A 17,811-nucleotide genomic window follows, 5' to 3' on the forward strand; every position below is an offset into this window, starting at 1 on the left:
CAAAAGGGCATCAAATAATTTATTATCACATTTTGGCTGCCGAGCATTTTGTAAAATGGTTCTGCCTTTTGTACCAAAATAACATGGTTGGTTTTTTATACTTGCATTATGCCATGGGTGATTGGGGGGCACCATTCACTGTTCCACCAGAGGCCACAAAATATTATAGGCTAACCCTTGGATATGGGATATTTTACAGTCAGATCTCTTCTTAGTTGGCCATCACCAGGGTTCCACACTTCTAATAACATGTATGAAGACTTCTGCTAAGAGACAGCATGGTGTGTTGGTTAGAATGTTAGACTGAGATCTGGGAGATTGGGTTCTATCCCTCACAAAGGCTTTGTCTGCACTGGCCAGAATACTCCAAGGGCAGCCCAGAGTTTCTTGCCCCCCATCTGCCCCAATTTCCTCCTGTTACTTGGCCCTCCATTTCCCAGATGTGGCAGCTGTCTGTCTGGGCATCCCACTGGGCTGGCCATCATGTCCATTGCTGCTGTGGGTTGCTTGTTTCTGACGTCAGAAGTAGGCATTCAGTGATGGTCATATGCTGATACCCTTGCAGCCCAATGGGATGCCTGTGCAGACAGCTGCCACACAGCTCTGGAAAGATCCAGAACAACCATTAAGGTTTTAAAAATGAATTTTAACCTTGTTTTGCTACAGTACTGGTGTTGGAGGTCATCCCAACTGTCTGTACCAAAACTGGGAATTTTTTTTTTTTGGGGGGGGGGGGGCTTTTGGCCTGTTCAGATAAGTCCTGAGCCTTAATGGGCCAGTCACTTTCTCTCTTTCAGACCAACATGCCTTAGAACATGGTTGTTATGAAGGTAAAGTGGGGAGGACAAAAATTGCATACAGTGGGCCCTTGGCATCTGCTGGGGTTTGGTTCCAGGACCCTATGTGGATAACAGAATCCATGGATGCTCAAGTCCCATTTTATACAATGGCATAGCAAAATGGTGTCCCTTATATAAAATGGAAAATCAAGGTTTGCTATTTGGAATACACACACACACACACACACACACACACACACAAACACACATTTGGGGGAATATTTTCAAGCCATGGATGCTTGAATCAATGGATAAAAAACCTGTGGATAAGGAGGGCAGACTGTACACTACTTCAAGTTCATTGAATGAAAGACAGCATATAAAGGTAATTACTGTATACAGTCCACAAAAAGTCAAACTCATGTACACGTTGAGGGCAGGTTTGGCAGCCAAAATTATGGATTTTGATGTGACCTGAGCAAACTTAGGAGCAAGTAACCGATGATGCAAATGACGAAACAAAAGAGAGCAATGCCAAAGAATTTACAAAATTCTGATAAGTATAACTGTTTGTGCTCACATTAAAGACAGGATGGATGAGAGAGTTAGGGTTTTTGGGTCAGTGCTTCCAAGATTGGTTTTATTTTTGCCTTTTACCAGGGGATTTGTTCCCTTTTTCTTTTCTTTTCTTTAAATAAGAACTAAAGTACAGTACTCACATTGACCTGTGGAGTTGACTCAGTTTGGGGTCAGTTTTTTGATTAAGATTTATAGACTTATGCTGCGCAGGTGCACAATAACCTATTTGTGTGATTCGCAGAGACCATGAAGAAGAAACAGTAAATATGAAGTACAGAAGTCACTGAAATGCATGTAGATAGTTTCTGCTTGGAAACAGGGTTTCCTATACCCTTCTATTTGACTATACATAACTGGTTTTACCTTGAGTTCATTGAAGTCCTATCTAGAAATATGGCAGCCCTACCTAGTAAAGGAGATTGCCTGTATATCTGGCTCACAACAGTAAATAGGTATACTGTACATTCTCTTCTCTGTCAGAGACCTTATGAAGTGTGGATTACTTTTTGAAATCTCTGCATATTTGGGAAAGTTACTTTTATAAAGAATTACTTACTGTTAAAGTTGCAATGTGCCTCCCTCCCCTGTTTGAGTTTTTTAAAAGCAAATCTCAATTTTCTCTTCATTTAAATGCAACTAAAATAATTAGTTATTTAAGAAAACAGGCAGCAACATCAGGCACAGTGTTTCACTTAAACCTGGATATATTCTTCTGCAATTTAATGAGGATAAACAACTGTATCAAAATACAGAAGTTGTTACTTGTTAAATTGCAGTTGTAATGTAATTTAACTCTACTTTTCTTACTTGCAAAGAAAGTTTATTACAGTACAAGTAACTTGTTATTTGTCACAAACTTCTCTGAATGTCTGTTAATGATTGTAGGAACATTAAATTAATCTGCAACTGAAGGGACAGATCAATTTAGTATTAGAAAAACTCCCATAAAATGCCACGGAATCTGCAAAATGTTGATGAAAGCATGTGCAAAGCTTCACTGAGCTATGCTTCTAACCTGAGTGTGGAACAATGTAAATTAAACTGCGGTTTAAAGCACTATTTATAAGAACTGAAAGAATAAAGCCTGATTGTCTATTACTAAACAAGCAAACAAAAAGTGCCAGGTTGGAGCATGTCCAGACGAGGGCAACTAAAATGGTGAAGGGCCTGGAAACCATGCTTTATGATGAAAGATTTAGGGAGCTGGGTATGTTTAGCCTGAAGAAGAGATGGTTAAGGGGTGATATGATATCCCTCTTTAAGTATTTGAAGGAGTGTCACATTGAGGATGGAGCAAGCTTGTTTTCTGCTGCTCCAGAGACTAGAACACAAAACAGTGGATGCAAGCTCCAGGAATAGCGATACCACCTAACATTAGGAGAAACTTTCTGACAGTAGGAGCTGTTTGACAGTGAGACACACTCCCTCGAAGCCTGGTGGGATCTCCTTCCTTAGAGGTCTTTAAACAGAGGCTGGATGACCATCTGTCGGGGATGCTTTAATTGAGAGCTCCTGCATGGCAGGGGGTTAATAATAATAATAATAATAATAATAATAATAATAATAATAATAATAATAATAAAATTTTATTTGTATACCGCCTTTCTGAAAATCAGGGCGGTGAACAACAAGAAATAACAATATAAATAACAAACCATACGTTAAAAACAATTCAATAAAAATAATAGACTGGATGGCCCTTGTGGTCTTCTCCAACTCTACAATTCTATGATTCTATTCCATTTGACCTGGCAATGCAGCAAATACAGTGGTACCCCGGGTTACGAAATTAATTCGTTCCGCGGTTAATTTCGTAACCCGAAATACCTTCGTAAGCCGAATTCCCATAGGCGCTAATGGAAAAATAGCTCTCTGCTGCCCTCCGGTGGCGGAAAATAGCGCCGCGGTTTTTTCGTAACCCGAAGAAACCTTCGTAAGCCGAAGCAATAAATCCCTATGGGATTTTTTCGTATCCCGAAAAATTCGTAACCCGGCGCATTCGTATCCCGGGGTACCACTGTACTTAGCTGTTGACATGAGAAAATCTTTCCTGCACCTATGCTGGTAAAGTATGTGAAGAAAGTGGGCCTTTGAAAACCAGTGTGACGGACTGTACACATTTGTTGTAACTGCCCTCAGGTCAACTTCAACACATGGGGGGATACAGACGGGCAGAAAGGAGTGCTGAGATGCTGCCCCTTTCTCCCAGATCATTGCCATGCCAACCGCACTGGCGCGGCAACGATCCGCCTCAAAAAGGAGCTGCGAAAAGCAGCTTCTTTCTGCGCTGCTGCCAAAGCGCCATTAGTGCCCTGGAGAAGTGTGGTGACATCTCTTGTGTGCCGCCCTGTTTGGATGTGGTGCACAAGATGTGTTATCAGCATGCACAGCGTGTGGATGTGTGCACACCCAAAATGGTGCCGGAAGAGCACAGAGCGTGCGGACGCTCCGCTCTCCCCAGCCTAATTTTGGCCCCAGGCCTCCACAAAGTGGCGGTCTGTACCAAGCCTTACATATAGGTATTTAACACCTGCTATGCTTGTTATATCATCGATATGAAATATTTCTCTTAGGTTTTTTTCTACTTAATTCTTTTTCTCCTAAAGCAAAAATGTTTCATGCTCTAATTATTATATACTACAGATCAGGCATCCCTTACTTGAAATTCCAAAATTCTCTTTTTTATTGTTGCTTTTTTCCAACATACAAAAAATACACATTTCCACATAACATTTCCAAATACAGTGGTGCCTCGGGTTACGAAATTAATTCGTAACGCGGCCGCTTTCGTAACCCGAAAAGCCTTCGTAAGCCGAATTGCCATAGGCGCTAATGGGGAAAAGCCGCGATTCCGTGCGAAAAAGCCGAAAAAAGCACCAAAAGTTTTTTCGTAACCCGAAAAAACATTCGTAACCCGAAACAATAATTCCCTATGGGATTTTTTCGTATCCCGAAAATTTCGTAACCTGGGTATTTCGTATCCCGAGGTACCACTGTACCACAATAACCACAACATAGACAATAAACATAACACTACTAGGCATAACCTACCTATACCTATTGATATACTAAATAATTAGAATATATGACGAAACAAAAGAGAGCAATGCCAAAGAATTTACAAAATTCTGATAAGTATAACTGTTTGTGCTCACATTAAAGACAGGATGGATGAGAGAATTAGGGTTTTTGGGTCAGATGCTAACTTCCCACCACCTGAGTCTTCCTTTTGGTTTATTTCGTGCTCTTAATAATTGTTTTATCTATATACTTTTCTTACTGTTAACTTTACACTTTCTATTTCAACTCACTATTATGTAATTGTCATCACATTAAAGAATTCCAAAATTCAAAATACTCCAAAATTGTCTCTGTGCATAGCTGAGATAGTAACATTTTTGCATGGCTGAGGTAGGAACACCTTTGCTTTGTGATGGTTTAGTGTACACAAACTTTGATTCATGAACAAAAGTATTATAAATATTGTGTAGTACCTTCAAGCTATGTGTATAAGGTATGTACAAAACATAAATGAATTTCATGTTTAGACTTGGGTCCCATCTCCAAGATATCTCATTATGCATATGTAAAAATGCATTTTAAAAAATAGATAAAAGTCCGAAATCCAAAACACTTCTTGGTCCCAAGCATTTCAAATAAGGGAGACTCAACCTATGGTAAAAATTTTGAAATCAGGAAAGTGTAGCTGAAGAGACCAAAACAAACAGTTTGAATCTCCCCCTGCTTTCAAAGATCACTGTGGTGTAAAATGCATTCTCATCTCTGCAGTTCTTTCCTCTTCTTCCCACCCTCCCTCGTGGAAGAAACTCTGTCTCACGTTCAGGTAGGTGCTGGATTAAACAGGTCTGCTAATGCAGAGACACCAAGGCACCCGTTTGAGCTCTGAGCTCTGCTTGGATTGGAGTTGCCAAGGCCTTTATCAAGAGCCACCCCTAGTGACACATCCTGTGCCAGGACTTGGTTTGACTTTGACTGTTCCCCAAGGGCTTTGCAGAACACCTTAAAGAGTAAGGGGGAAAAGATGGAAGCACTCAGAATTCCCATGCTCATGCCTTGCTCCTTTGAAAGCCGCTGTCTGTAAGTGTGACACTTCATTGTGTGGGTGGGTGGGTGTGCAAGCACCAAAGAAGAGCCTATTGTTTATACACAGTGGTTGTTGCTGTTACTGTTATTTCAATAAGAGGGACTATTCAATACACAGGGCTCCTTTTAGCTTCTAGCTATCTAAAAGGCACAGCAGTTGTGTCTGTCGGCATAAGATAAAGATAATAATTTAATGTGGAAAACAGATAAGCGGCATATCTTTAGTGGCTTTTCTGTTGTTACATACAGTAACTTGAATTTATGGGTGAGACAAAACAGTGAATTTGGATTTAAATGAGTGGACTTTCAAACAACAAGCATACTTTCTTTAGAGACAGAAAGACCCTCTCTGTGAATGTGATATTGCTTTGTGTCTAAATAAAGATGTGCATTTTCTGGTTGTGATGCAGTATAATGTGATACAGCTTTATTCTTAATCTGAGATAATTTAGTGGTTCATCTTTTTTGTTGTTTTACTTCTATAATCAGTATCAGGTCCTTGCAGTTTATCATATCTGCTGTCAGATTACTTTTTAACGTAAAAAGTATTGCCAGCTTTCATTTTGAGGCTTGGAGTTGGAGGAACCTGAAAATCTTAGGTCCTGATCCAAAAGGTTGTAGATTGTTTATGCAGTGCTATTCCCCAATGAAGATGAACAATTTTTAAAATGTCTTTGTCCTCATTGAGAAAAGGTGTCACAAGGTGTCAGGACATCCTGTAATAAAATGATTAAACACACCTTCTTGTTGTCTTGTTACTGTTGTTGTGTGTTTCCAAGTTGTTTTGGACTCATGGAGACCCTAAGGCAAATCTATCACTGGATTTTCTTTGCAAGATTTGTTCAGAAGGGGTTTGTCTTTGCCTTCCTCTGGGGCTGAGAGAATGTGACTTGCCCAAGATCACCCAGTGAGTTTCCATGCCTGAGTGGGCATTTGAACCCTGGTCTCCCAGAATCATAGTACAATGCTCAAACTGCTATATCACACTAACTCTCACCCACAGCTTCCTCCCCTTAGATTTCCCTGCATTTTGTACAATAATTTTACTTTTCCCTTTATTAAGTAGACATGCACGCTGCAAGCATTGAAGGAGACAGTACTGATTTAAAAAGATACAGACAACCCATGCAATGCATTAATTTGCCATAAGTCAACAGGTGACCTGATGGCACAGACAAACACAAATAATCCATGTAGTGTTTATAAAACATTGCTTATACAATTTTTGCAGAAATGTGCTTTGCAAATGCAGAATGCTTTATGAAATTGTGAAATACATCTTACCATCTGAATTGGACATTTTAGAATCCCCCACCACACACTTTTTTCCCTTGAAAAAATGAGTTAAATATGGAATCCTATCCCAATTGTGCAGCCATTCTTTACCTCACAGAAAAAAATATCAAATTTTACAATTGTCTCCCCTGTTGTATAAGCACCTGTTACTGAAGGCATAAATAGGGGGAAATAGACCCGGTTGATTCTGCAGAACATGTTATCTAGGTATGGTATATTAATGACTAGCAAAGTCACTTTCCCCCAGACTTGGTCTGGCTACTAGGAATTTGAAATATTCTTTGCTAATCTTTTGCAAGGGTTGCCTGTTTCATCTCTACTTCAGTGCTTAGTAAAAGATTTCCAACTTGTCCCAAGAGTTGTGTGTCCTGCAATTGAGTTAAGCATTCAAGCAAATCAACTTTATTGAATTGCAACTCATGAAAAAAGGAAGGAAGGAAAGAAACTGCCTCCAAAGCTTAATAATTATTTAGTGAATGTTATCGGGTCATGAGAGAGGCTGTCATTAGTTTAGGAAAAGCATTGCTGCTCAACAGCTTGTGAAGGTGTGTTTAAAGACAGGATGAGGTAGAAAATGGAAAATTACTAAATGTACAGTTGTACAGCAGACATACATTTTTATCTGTTAAAAAAAGAGCTTGAATTGTGTTTTATCTTTATCAGTTATAGGAACATTCTGATGCTTTATGAATATATGCATGGATTTTCCCACAAAAAATGTTCACATCAGACTGAGGCAGCTTTTCCTGAACTTAATGCCCTATAGATCAGTTGAACATCAGCTCTCTCATTCACAGCCAACAAGGCCATGGATGAGAGGAGTTATACAACAGATCTGGAGGGCTGCATGGGGAGGTAAAAAACAGTGTCAAGGAGATAACTATACAAATTAGGGTGGTTCACATGATGTATTTATATTTCTGATTTTGCATAGAGCCAACATGGCATAGTAGTCTAAGTATTGGACTAGGGAGAACAGGGTTTGATTCCCAGCTTGGCCATGAAACCCACTGGGTGACCTTGGGCAAGTCACATGGTCTCAGCCTCAGAGGAAGGCAATGGCAAACCTCCCTTGAACAAATTTGGCCAAGATTTTTTTTTAATTTATATACCGCTATTCCAAAGATCATAGCGGTGAACAGCAAGTAAGCTAATTAGCAAGTAAGCTAATTTCCCCCCAACAGTCTGGGTACTCATTTTAGCGACTTCGGAAGGATGCAAGCCTGAGTCGAGCTTGGGCCCTTTTGCTGGTCATGAACTCGCAACCTTGTGGTTTTGAGTGAATGGCTGCAGTACAGGCATTTAACCACTGCGCCACCAGGGCTCCTTACCCCATGATAGGTTTGTCTTAGAGTCACCATAAGTTGAAAATGACTTGAAGACACACAGCAACAACTATAACTGGTCCATCACATTTCAGTGTTTCCCACCTATATTCCGATTGTATATGAGTAAAAAGAGTAGAATTAAAAATTGTAATGGTGGCATTATCGTAATGTTCCAGCAGTTTCTATTTAAGATACAGTATGTTCATAGTTTACTTCTGTGTAGGCTACATTGCCTTATTTTAGGGAAGAAACCTACATTCCAAGGCATAATACAAGCATGCATGCCCCTCCATCCTGGGATGTCAGTGTAACTATTGCACTAAGGTGCTTAATTCACCCATAGGGTGCAGCAGAGGGAGGAAAAACGAGGGCTTAAATTTTTGCCTCTCCAAGTGAGAATTCTGTCACCCCCTGAATGAAATTTTCCTCCATCCTCAAATACAGAGCCCTGTAGAGAGTGAAACACTGAAAATCATTCACACCTAGAACTAATATTGTTGTGTCTTCATTCCCTCTGGTAACTTTGCTTGCCCCTTTTCTTTGTATACCCAAACTATACATTTAAATTATTGATTTGTTTTAGTAACTTCAGTGCTAGAAATTTGGGGACTAAAGGTAAACTTCATGAGGGGGGCAGAATTCTTATCTGTAAATACAATGTCCTCATTTTGTCCCCCCTTCAATTATACCCCATTTATTTATTTGTGAGATTTGCAGTTCTCATTTGTCAGTTAACCTTGTATCATTCTGGAGTTTCCTATAATCACTTTCTGGTCACCTGAATTTGTAGTTGGTGAACCAAGCATTCTCCAAATAGACAGATTAAACTCAACATTGCTATTAAGTGTCCCTTAAGCACCAGATTTCCGAGATATTTAAAATGGTAGAATAAAACTTGAGGCTTTTTTATTATTAATAACCCAATTCAGGTCATGATACTGGCAAAATGCACATATAAAATACTGTATAGTGTCTGTAAACCAAGAACACAGGAAAATTTCCTGCTTGTGCAAATTGTGGGAAATTTAATGTATGGCTTGTTTGTCACATTTACAGGGGAATCAGGCCTAATTTAAATGTGGTACAGTACTGACAATGGAAGAAACATTCATCCCTACAATCATTCAGCATGGCTGCTGTCTTATTTAAATGGGTTCAACTTGTACACAATCCATATATTAGCCTACTGTTGTTGTTGTTATGCATTTTCTAGTCGACTCTGACTTAGTCCAATCCCATCATAGAGTTTTCTTAGCAAGATTTACTCAGAGGATGCTTGCTATTGCCTTCCTATGAATATTGGCTACACAGCACCTGGTCCTATCCTCACATGCCAAATAAGATATACTCTTCCTGTCCTCTCAGTGATCAGTCCAAAAGATGCAGGGCCCAGTCTGCATTTCTGGTGCAAGGTGTCAAAAACATGGTGGTTGTGTGTGTATGTGTATGTGTGTGTGTTTAGAAAAATCAACTTTTGCTCCAAATCTTCAGATCCAGAGCCTTTTATGTAGACACTGGGCAGCTGTTTACAATACATCCTGCTGTGCCACCTGGTGGTGCTGCTGATGCACAAGTCATTTGCTCTGAGGTTTGAACAAGTCCAACCTTGCAAATGATGCTGGACACCTCGGGCTGACCTCAGGTAGAGCAACTTATGCCAGATGCAGTGATGTCAGGTGGCACAGCAGGAGGTGCATGTGAACAACCACTCGACATCACAGTGGACTACCCAAGAGGGGACATTGGGACAGCATTTTAGCTAGAATACTCTGGACTGCTTCCCCAGTATTCTGACCAATGGAGACCTTTATTATTATTATTAACCTTTATTTATGAAGCGCTGTAAATTTACATAGCACTGTACATGCAATCCTTTTAGTTAGACGGTTCCCTGCCCTCAGGCTTACAATCTAAAAAGACATGACACAGAAGGAGAAGGGAGTGGTGGCGGGAAAGGGTAAGAGGTCCAGCAGTTCCTCTAAACCTCCGAGGCCTGGACCAAGGCAGATGGACTGAAGGGAGGGCTTGGCTTCAAAATGGAAGGTTAATCATTATCCAGGGAAAATACATACTCACAAGTAGGATAATGCATATACAGTACATAGCAATACAGGAAATGGATCGATAAACAGCCAACAACAGAACATCAGATAGTAAGCGACAATTATGCGATGCCTGGGAAGGCTTCTCTGAATAGGATGGTTTTCAACTCCGTTTTGAAGCTGGTTAATGAAGTGATGGCTCTTGCTTGTGGAGGAAGAAGGTTCCAGGAGTGAGGGGCAGCAAGTGAAAAGGGGCGAATCCGGGATGGGGCAGAGGAAATCCTGGGCTGAGACAGGAACCCTTGACTACAAGAACGGAGGGCCCTGGTGGGAAGGTGAGGAGAAAGAAGGTCTGATAAGTAAGGAGGGGCCAGTCCATGGAGGGCTTTGAATGTCGACAGCAGGAGCTTATACTGAATGCAGAAAGGGAGAGGGAGCCAGTGAAGGGATGCCAACACAGGAGAGATGGGGTCAGAGCGGTGGGTGGAAGTGATAATGCGTGCAGCTGAATGCTGGACAGAGATTAAAGGACGGAGGTGAGAAAAAGGAAGCCCAGCCAGGAGGACATTACAGTAATCAAGTCGTGAGATCACTAGGGCAGGGACCAGGATCTTGGCAGTAGAGGCGGAGAGATATGGTCGGATTTTGGCAATATTGTACAAAAAGAATCTACAAGCCTTGGCTGTGGTCTGGATCTGAGGGATACACGACAGAGAAGAGTCAAAGATAAAGCCAAGACTGCGGGCTTGCTGGACTGGTTGAATGGAAATGTTGTCCACAGAGACCCTTACAGTCTCCTTTCAAAGTACTGCTGCTGAATGACAGGTCAGTAAATGGCAAAATAGCTGCCATTCAGAACCTGATCCTGAAGGAACAAACTGATCTGGCCTGTATTACAGAGACCTGGTTGGATGAGGCTGGGTGTGTGTGTGTTAATCTCTCTCAGCTTTGCCCACCAGGCGTCTCTGTGCAGCAGCAAGCAAGACTTGAGAGGCAGGGAGGTGGAGTTGCAGTGGCCTATCATTATTCCATCCCTCCCTTCACACAGTCTACAGGTTTTGAGTGTGTGTACCTAAAGGTGGGTAGCCAGGACAGTATAGGAATTCTGTTGATGTACCGTCCACCCCGTTTCTCAACAGCCTCCCTTGCTGAACTACCTTAGGTTGTCTCGAGGTTGGTGTTGGGGTCTCCATGCCTATTAGTAGTGGGGGATTTCAACATCCATGCTGAGACTGTCCTGTCAGGAGTGGCTCAGGACTTCATGGCCTCCATGACAACGCTGGCACTGTCTCAAGTGGTATCTGGCCCTCCTCACGCTGCTGGGCACACTCTGAACCTTGTTTTCTGTGCTGGTTGGGGTGATGATGATCTTGGTGTGGAGGAACTTGCCACAGCTCCGTTGTCTTGTACAGATCATTATCTGGTCAGGTTTAGACTCCCTGGGACTTGGAACATCTGCAGGGGTGGGGGACTGATTAGGATGGCCCACCCCAGGAGGCTGTTGGATCTGGATGGATTCTATAGGGCTCTTGAGGAGTTTTTTGTCATCTCAGCAAGCAATTCTGTTGAAGCTCTGGCTGACATCTGGCCAGGGCAGTGGACAAAATCTCTCCTGAGCTTCCCTTCTTAGGGAGCAGAGTCAAACCATGGTTCTCCAGGGAGCTAATGGTGATGAAGTGAATGAGACAGAGTGGAGCAACATTGGCAAAAGACTCAAAACAAATCTGACTGAACATGGGCTAGAGCCTATTTGAAGGCCTACTCTGTGACAATGTGGGTAGCAAAAAAAAAAAAAAAAAAAAGGTTTTTGCTGCCAGCATTGCATCAGCACAAAGTTGTCCAGCAGAGTTGTTCTGAGTGGTCAGGGGTCTCTTACACACTCACCCTAAAGTCAAAAATGCAGACCACTTGGCAGCCTGCTGTGAAGAATTTGCACAGCATTTTGCAGATAAAGTCACTCAGATCTGCTCCGACTTGGAGGCTACAGTTGATACAGTGCCCGTGAATGTACACTGGGCATCTGTCTGCCTAGTGTTAATGGATACTTTTCAACTTTTGCAGTCTGATGTGGACAGAATCCTTGAAGAGGTGAAAGCCACCACATGTGTCTTAGGCCCTTGTCCTTCTTGACTTATTAAACAGGCCAGAGGGTGACTGGCTGAGTGGGTAAAGGAGGTAGTCAATGCCTCCCTACAGAATTCCATTTTGCATAAAGGAGGCAGTTGTGAGGGCTATGTTAAAAAAGTCATCCCTAAATCCCACAGTAATGAATAATTATCCCCCAGTATCCAACTTAGCATTTTGGGGTAAGGTTTTGGAATGTGGTGGCTTCCCAACTCCAGGGGTTTCTGGATGAAGCAGATTATCTAGATCCATTTCAATCTGGTTTCTGGCCTGGCTATGGAACAGGAATAGTTTGATCACCTTGGTGGATGACTTACGCAGGGAACTAGACAGGGGGAGTGTGTCTCTGTTACTTCTGCTGGACCTCTCAGTGGCTTTCGATACCATCAACCATGTATCCTTTTGTGCCACCTCTCTGGGATGGAGCTTGGAGGTACTATTTTACAGTGGCTCTATTCCTTCCTGGAGGGGTGAACCCAGAAGGTGGTGCTAGGGGACTCCTGCTTGACCCCCTGGCCATTGGCCTCAGGGTTCTGTATTTTCCACTATGCTATTTAACATATATATGAAGCTGCTGGGAAAGGTCATCCAGAGTCTGGTGCCATCAACTCTACTCTACAATCAACTCTACCATTCCTTTCCACCCCAATTCAAGAAGGCTGTCCTGCTTCTAAACCAGTGTCTGTCATCAATAATGGATTGGATGAGGGCAAACAAGTTGAAACTTAATAAGACAGAGGTGCTCCTGGTCATTCGGAAGGCAGATCAGGGAATAGGGCTCCAGCCTGTGTTAAATGGGGCCACACTCCCCTGAAGACACAGGCTCACAGTTAGTGGGTACTCCTGGATTCAACTTTGAACCTGTAGGCCGAGGTCTTTACAGTGACCAGGAGTGATTTAAAACTTGTGCACCAGCTGTGCCTGTTCCTTGAGACACTGGATCTGGCCTCAATGGTACATGCCTTAGTTGCATTCCATTTGGACTACTGTAACGTACTCTACTTGGGGCTGCCTTTGAAGAATGTTTGGAAACTTTAGCTGGTCCAAAGAGCTGTGGCCAGACTGCTAACGTGGGTAGGCTATAGAGATCATACAATGCCCCTGTTGAAACAGCTCTACTCACTACCAGTTTGTTTCCGAGCACAATTCAGAATGATGGTGATGACCTAGAAAGCCCTATATGGCTCAGTTCCAGGCTATTTGGCAGACCTATACGAGCCGACCTGGGCTCTCAGTTCCTCAGGGGAGACCCTTCTCTCCATAGCACTGCCATCACAAGCACAGTTGGTGGAAACATGAGAGAGGACCTTTTCCGTGGCTGCGCCTAGACTGGGCCTGGCCAGGGAGACCAGAATGACCCCTTCCTTGATGGCCTTCTGCCAACAAGTGAAGACCTTCCTCTTCAGACAGGCTTTTAAAACAGAAAGCTTTTAAGGAATAGCCTGGGAAGCTATATTGTTGTAATGTATTTAAAACATTTTTATCTTTTAAAAGTATTTGCTATTTTAATATGTAATTTGTTTTAATTATTCTAGTAATTTAATTCTATTTTAATGTACTATTTTTGTATGTTTTAATGGTATTTTTTTTAATATTGTAAGCCACCCTGAGTCCCAGTCTTGGGAAAAGGATAGGATATAAATAAATATAAATATAATAATAATAAAAATGTACAGTCGGCCCTTCTTATACATGGATCCAAGCATCCACGGTTTGAAAATGTTCAAATAAAGTATCAAACCTTGATTTTCCATTTTTAATAAGGGATACCATTTTGCTATGTCATTATATTTAATGGGACTTGAGCATACATGGATTTTGTTATACACAGGGGATCTTGGAACCAAGCCCCACTGTATAACAAGGGTCCACTGTACTAACCAGACCTGACCCTACTTAGCTTCTGGGATGAGTCAAGATCTGGTGCCTTCAGGATATGGGCTTACTAGACTACTTCAGTACGCTTGACATGGGTCTGCCTTCAAAAAATACCTGGAAAGATTGATTCCTACAAAATGTGTCAGCCAAGTTGTTAAAACTGCAATAGAATTTTATCTTTTACATGTACACTGAAAGTGGTTGTTTTTAATTCCAGTGCTTCCTATGAACTTTAAATATCTATACAGTTTAGGTCCTTGGTATTTTCTGTACCACCGCATGCTCTGTAACCTGCACATGAATTAGGATAATATGTAAATGCCCCCTTCTATGAGATTTTTCAGATTTTGGAGCAGAGTACATCAGGTAAAACTGAGCTGAATATTCTTCACCGTTTTGCAAGAACTTAAATTTGTGTGCTTATGTGCCTTCAAGTCTCCTGTTCACTTATGGTGACCTCATGAATTTCCTAGGGTTTTCTTAGGGAAGGAATACTCAGAGGTGCTTTTGCCAGTTCCTTCCTCAAATATAGCCTACAAGTATTCATGATGGTCTCTCACTCAAGTACTAACCAGAGATGATTCTGCTTAGATTCCAAGATTAGACAGGATCTGATGCCTTTAGGGTATTTAGGCAAGGTGCAAGAACTTTCATCCCCTCCACAAATGGAACAGATACACTTCTCAGAACATTTCTCACCACTACATATAGCACTATGTGACACTCTTGCGCATTTTTCCTCAGCTGGAATGCCCCATGCATGGTGGCATATAAAAACCTGTCTGGATTTTTCTGGAACTTCCTCCAAGAGGAGCCATCTTTTTAAGTTACAGGCATATGAACCTTGGAAGTAACACATGACAAGCAATATCATCATGTACATTTTGCTCCTTTTTCAGGCAAGTGACAGGATTACCAGATTTTAATGTATAGCCAAGCAATACCAGAAAAAAATCCAGAAAAAGACAGATTTTAATAAATGTTATACTCTGTTGCTAATTGAATGATTTAGAAAAACAGTTGAAGGTGTCACAGTTTCATCACAAATGTTATTACTTCATGGTAGGTTTTTAAATCACATCCATACACTTCAGAAGGCCAAGACAAACTGGAGGGGGAGCCCCAACCTAGATGTGTTCACCATGCGGCTTTGACTCTTTTTGATGGCAGAAATTCAAGTATTACCAAATGTGACTGACCAGAAAAATCTGTCTGAAAGGAAAATGATTTATGTAATTTTTGTGAAGATAATTTTAGCATTTTAAAAAGCCAGGAAAAAGCCAAAAATCTACCTGAATTTTCTGATGCCAACCAGCTAGATTTATGGAATTTGGCTTTTAAAAAGCCATTCTGGTAACCTTGGGCATTGGAAACTTGCTTTACTTCTCAATGTAAACCACTAGTAACACTGTTATGTTTTGGTGTTTCCATTTTTTGAGGAGGAGGGATAAGATGCTGACTCTGATGACCACAAGGTAGGCAGTTCAGCAGTTCACATGACGGAGTGAGTTCCTGTCACTAGCCCCAGCTTTTGCCAGTCTGGCCATTCAAAAGCATGCAAATGCAAGTAGAAAAATAGGTACCACTTCAGTGAGAAAGTAACAGCGTTCGGTGCAGTCATGCTGTCCACATGACTATTGGAGTAGTCTTTGACAATGCTGGCTCCCTTGGCTTAGTAATAAGAGACATGACTAGACAATCATGTCAAAGGGGAAACCTTTACCTTTACTTTATAGTTTTGAGGCTTTTTGAAGATTTTTTTTTAAATTCAGTGTTTTACTTTTATAGATGAGGGTTTTTTAAAAAAGATAATGGAAAAGTAAATAATATGACAGGTGACATAATTAAATATCAGAGAAAAGTTAATAGTAATCCAATACACAGTCAGTCCTATGTATAACACCACAAATGCAAAAACAAATATCACATTAATGATGAATATGTTAATTAAAGTGACCTCTGGCCGCTGGTGTCTTAATATTGTGTACATACAGAATGATATCTCTTGGAGCAATATTTAAATAAAATGGTGCTGATGTAGACCAATGTCAGGAATTGCATAGGCAACTTGCCTCTCATAAGATATTGGGAATTAAGTGTAAGGAATAATACAGTAGGAATGGTATTGCTAAGTCTTGGCAATCCCAGATACATGAGCCAAGGCTGATTAAGTTAGTTTTTGTGAAAGAATCTAATTGTAACAACAAAGAAGGGGACGATATGGGAAAGAGAAGAGAAGTGAGTTTATTTAATTGTAACAAATAAAAATTAAACCCTCCTCAAAGTTTGGCTTGTGTGGAGTTCGGCACTTTTAACATTTGTTGGTCTGTTCTGACAATGAACATCATTGGACTGGATCTATACTTTCTTTGAAAAGGTTTTCTGATTGAAACCTGGATTTCTGAACTTGGTGGTCTGCTGGATAAAAATACTACAGTTCCCCATGAGCATGGACATAATCATAGAATGATAGAGTTTGAAGAGAGACCGCAAGGGCCATCCAGTCCAACCCCCTGCCATGCAGGAAATCTCAATCAAAGCATCCCTGACAGGTGGCCCTCCAGCATCTGTTTAAAGACCTTTAAGTAAGGAGACTCCACTACACTCTGAGGGAGTTTGTTCCACTGTTGAACAGCCCTTACTGTCAGGAAGTTCCTCCTCATGTTGTGCTGGACTCTCTTTTCCTGTAGCTTGCATCCATTGCTATGGGTCCTAGTCTCTGGAGCAGCAGAAAACAAGCTAGCTCCTTCCTCAATATGACATCTCTTCAAGTATTTAGTTCTAAAGTAGAGGCTTTCAGTTTCTTCCTCATATGAATGCTGATAGGGAGGGAGGCACAGTGAAGACATGAATAGGCCCATTCTGAAGCTGGGTTCTTTTCATACTACCATTTATAGAGATACGATTCCACTTTGCTTACTATGACAATATCTTATGGAACCATGAGATTTACAAGGGTGTGTTTAGACCTCTCAACCAGAGAACTCTAGTGCTTCACTAAGCTGTAAATCCCAGGATTCCATAGGATGTAGCCATGGTACAGTCAACCTTCCGTAGCCACAGATACTTTATCCGCAGATTCAAGCATTCCCAGTTTGAAAATATTTTTTAAATATATAAATTCCAAAAAGCAAGCCTTGATTTTGCCATTTTTTATGAGAGACACTATTTTACTGTGTCACTGTATTTAATAGGATGTGAGCATCCATGGACAGTCCAGGGACCAAACCCCAGCGGAAACAGAGGGCACACTGTAGTTAGAATGGAATCATAGTGCTACCATTGGATGGTGTGCAAGGGCTCCACAATCGTGAATGCAACTTTAGATCATTCATGGAACTATGGCATTGCAAATTATTCATCTGTAGGATTTATGTAAGCAACATTTAGTTAACGAAAATGTCAGTTTCTCCCCTGAAACTGGTTGGCCTCATCTTATGTAATTTTTGGAATGTTATTTGCTTCCTGTCCCAATCATCAGTTCTTCCATTGATTGTAAACATTTAAAATGAGTTTATAAAAGTAAACCACTAATATATCTTGCTTACATACTTTGTAACATAAAAAAATCACAACTTTTATAAACTTTCCTATCTAGTGGCTCTTTACATATGCAGATATTCCAGGCTTGTCTCATCATTTTCGTGGAACAGATCCACTGAAAATGTTATGTGTCTTCAA

At 41.1% G+C, this 17,811-nt stretch overlaps 1 protein-coding gene across 9 annotated transcripts in view; it reads left to right on the top strand.

Moving 5' to 3' along the window:
* MITF (melanocyte inducing transcription factor) overlaps positions 1–17,811 on the top strand; it is a 256,829-nt gene that overhangs the window by 162,229 nt on the left and 76,789 nt on the right. The window contains exon 1 of one of the 9 annotated variants that reach the window (XM_042451747.1): positions 5,335–5,456. The exons of the other annotated variants lie outside the window; for them this stretch is intronic. Within the exon in view, the coding sequence (XP_042307681.1) occupies positions 5,401–5,456 (56 nt within the window). The 5' untranslated portion in view covers positions 5,335–5,400. Of the gene's footprint in view, positions 1–5,334; positions 5,457–17,811 lie in introns of those variants that run through there. 9 annotated transcript variants of the gene reach the window in all.

This window comes from Sceloporus undulatus, chromosome 2, assembly GCF_019175285.1.
Source record: "Sceloporus undulatus isolate JIND9_A2432 ecotype Alabama chromosome 2, SceUnd_v1.1, whole genome shotgun sequence".
Lineage (NCBI taxonomy): Eukaryota > Metazoa > Chordata > Lepidosauria > Squamata > Phrynosomatidae > Sceloporus > Sceloporus undulatus.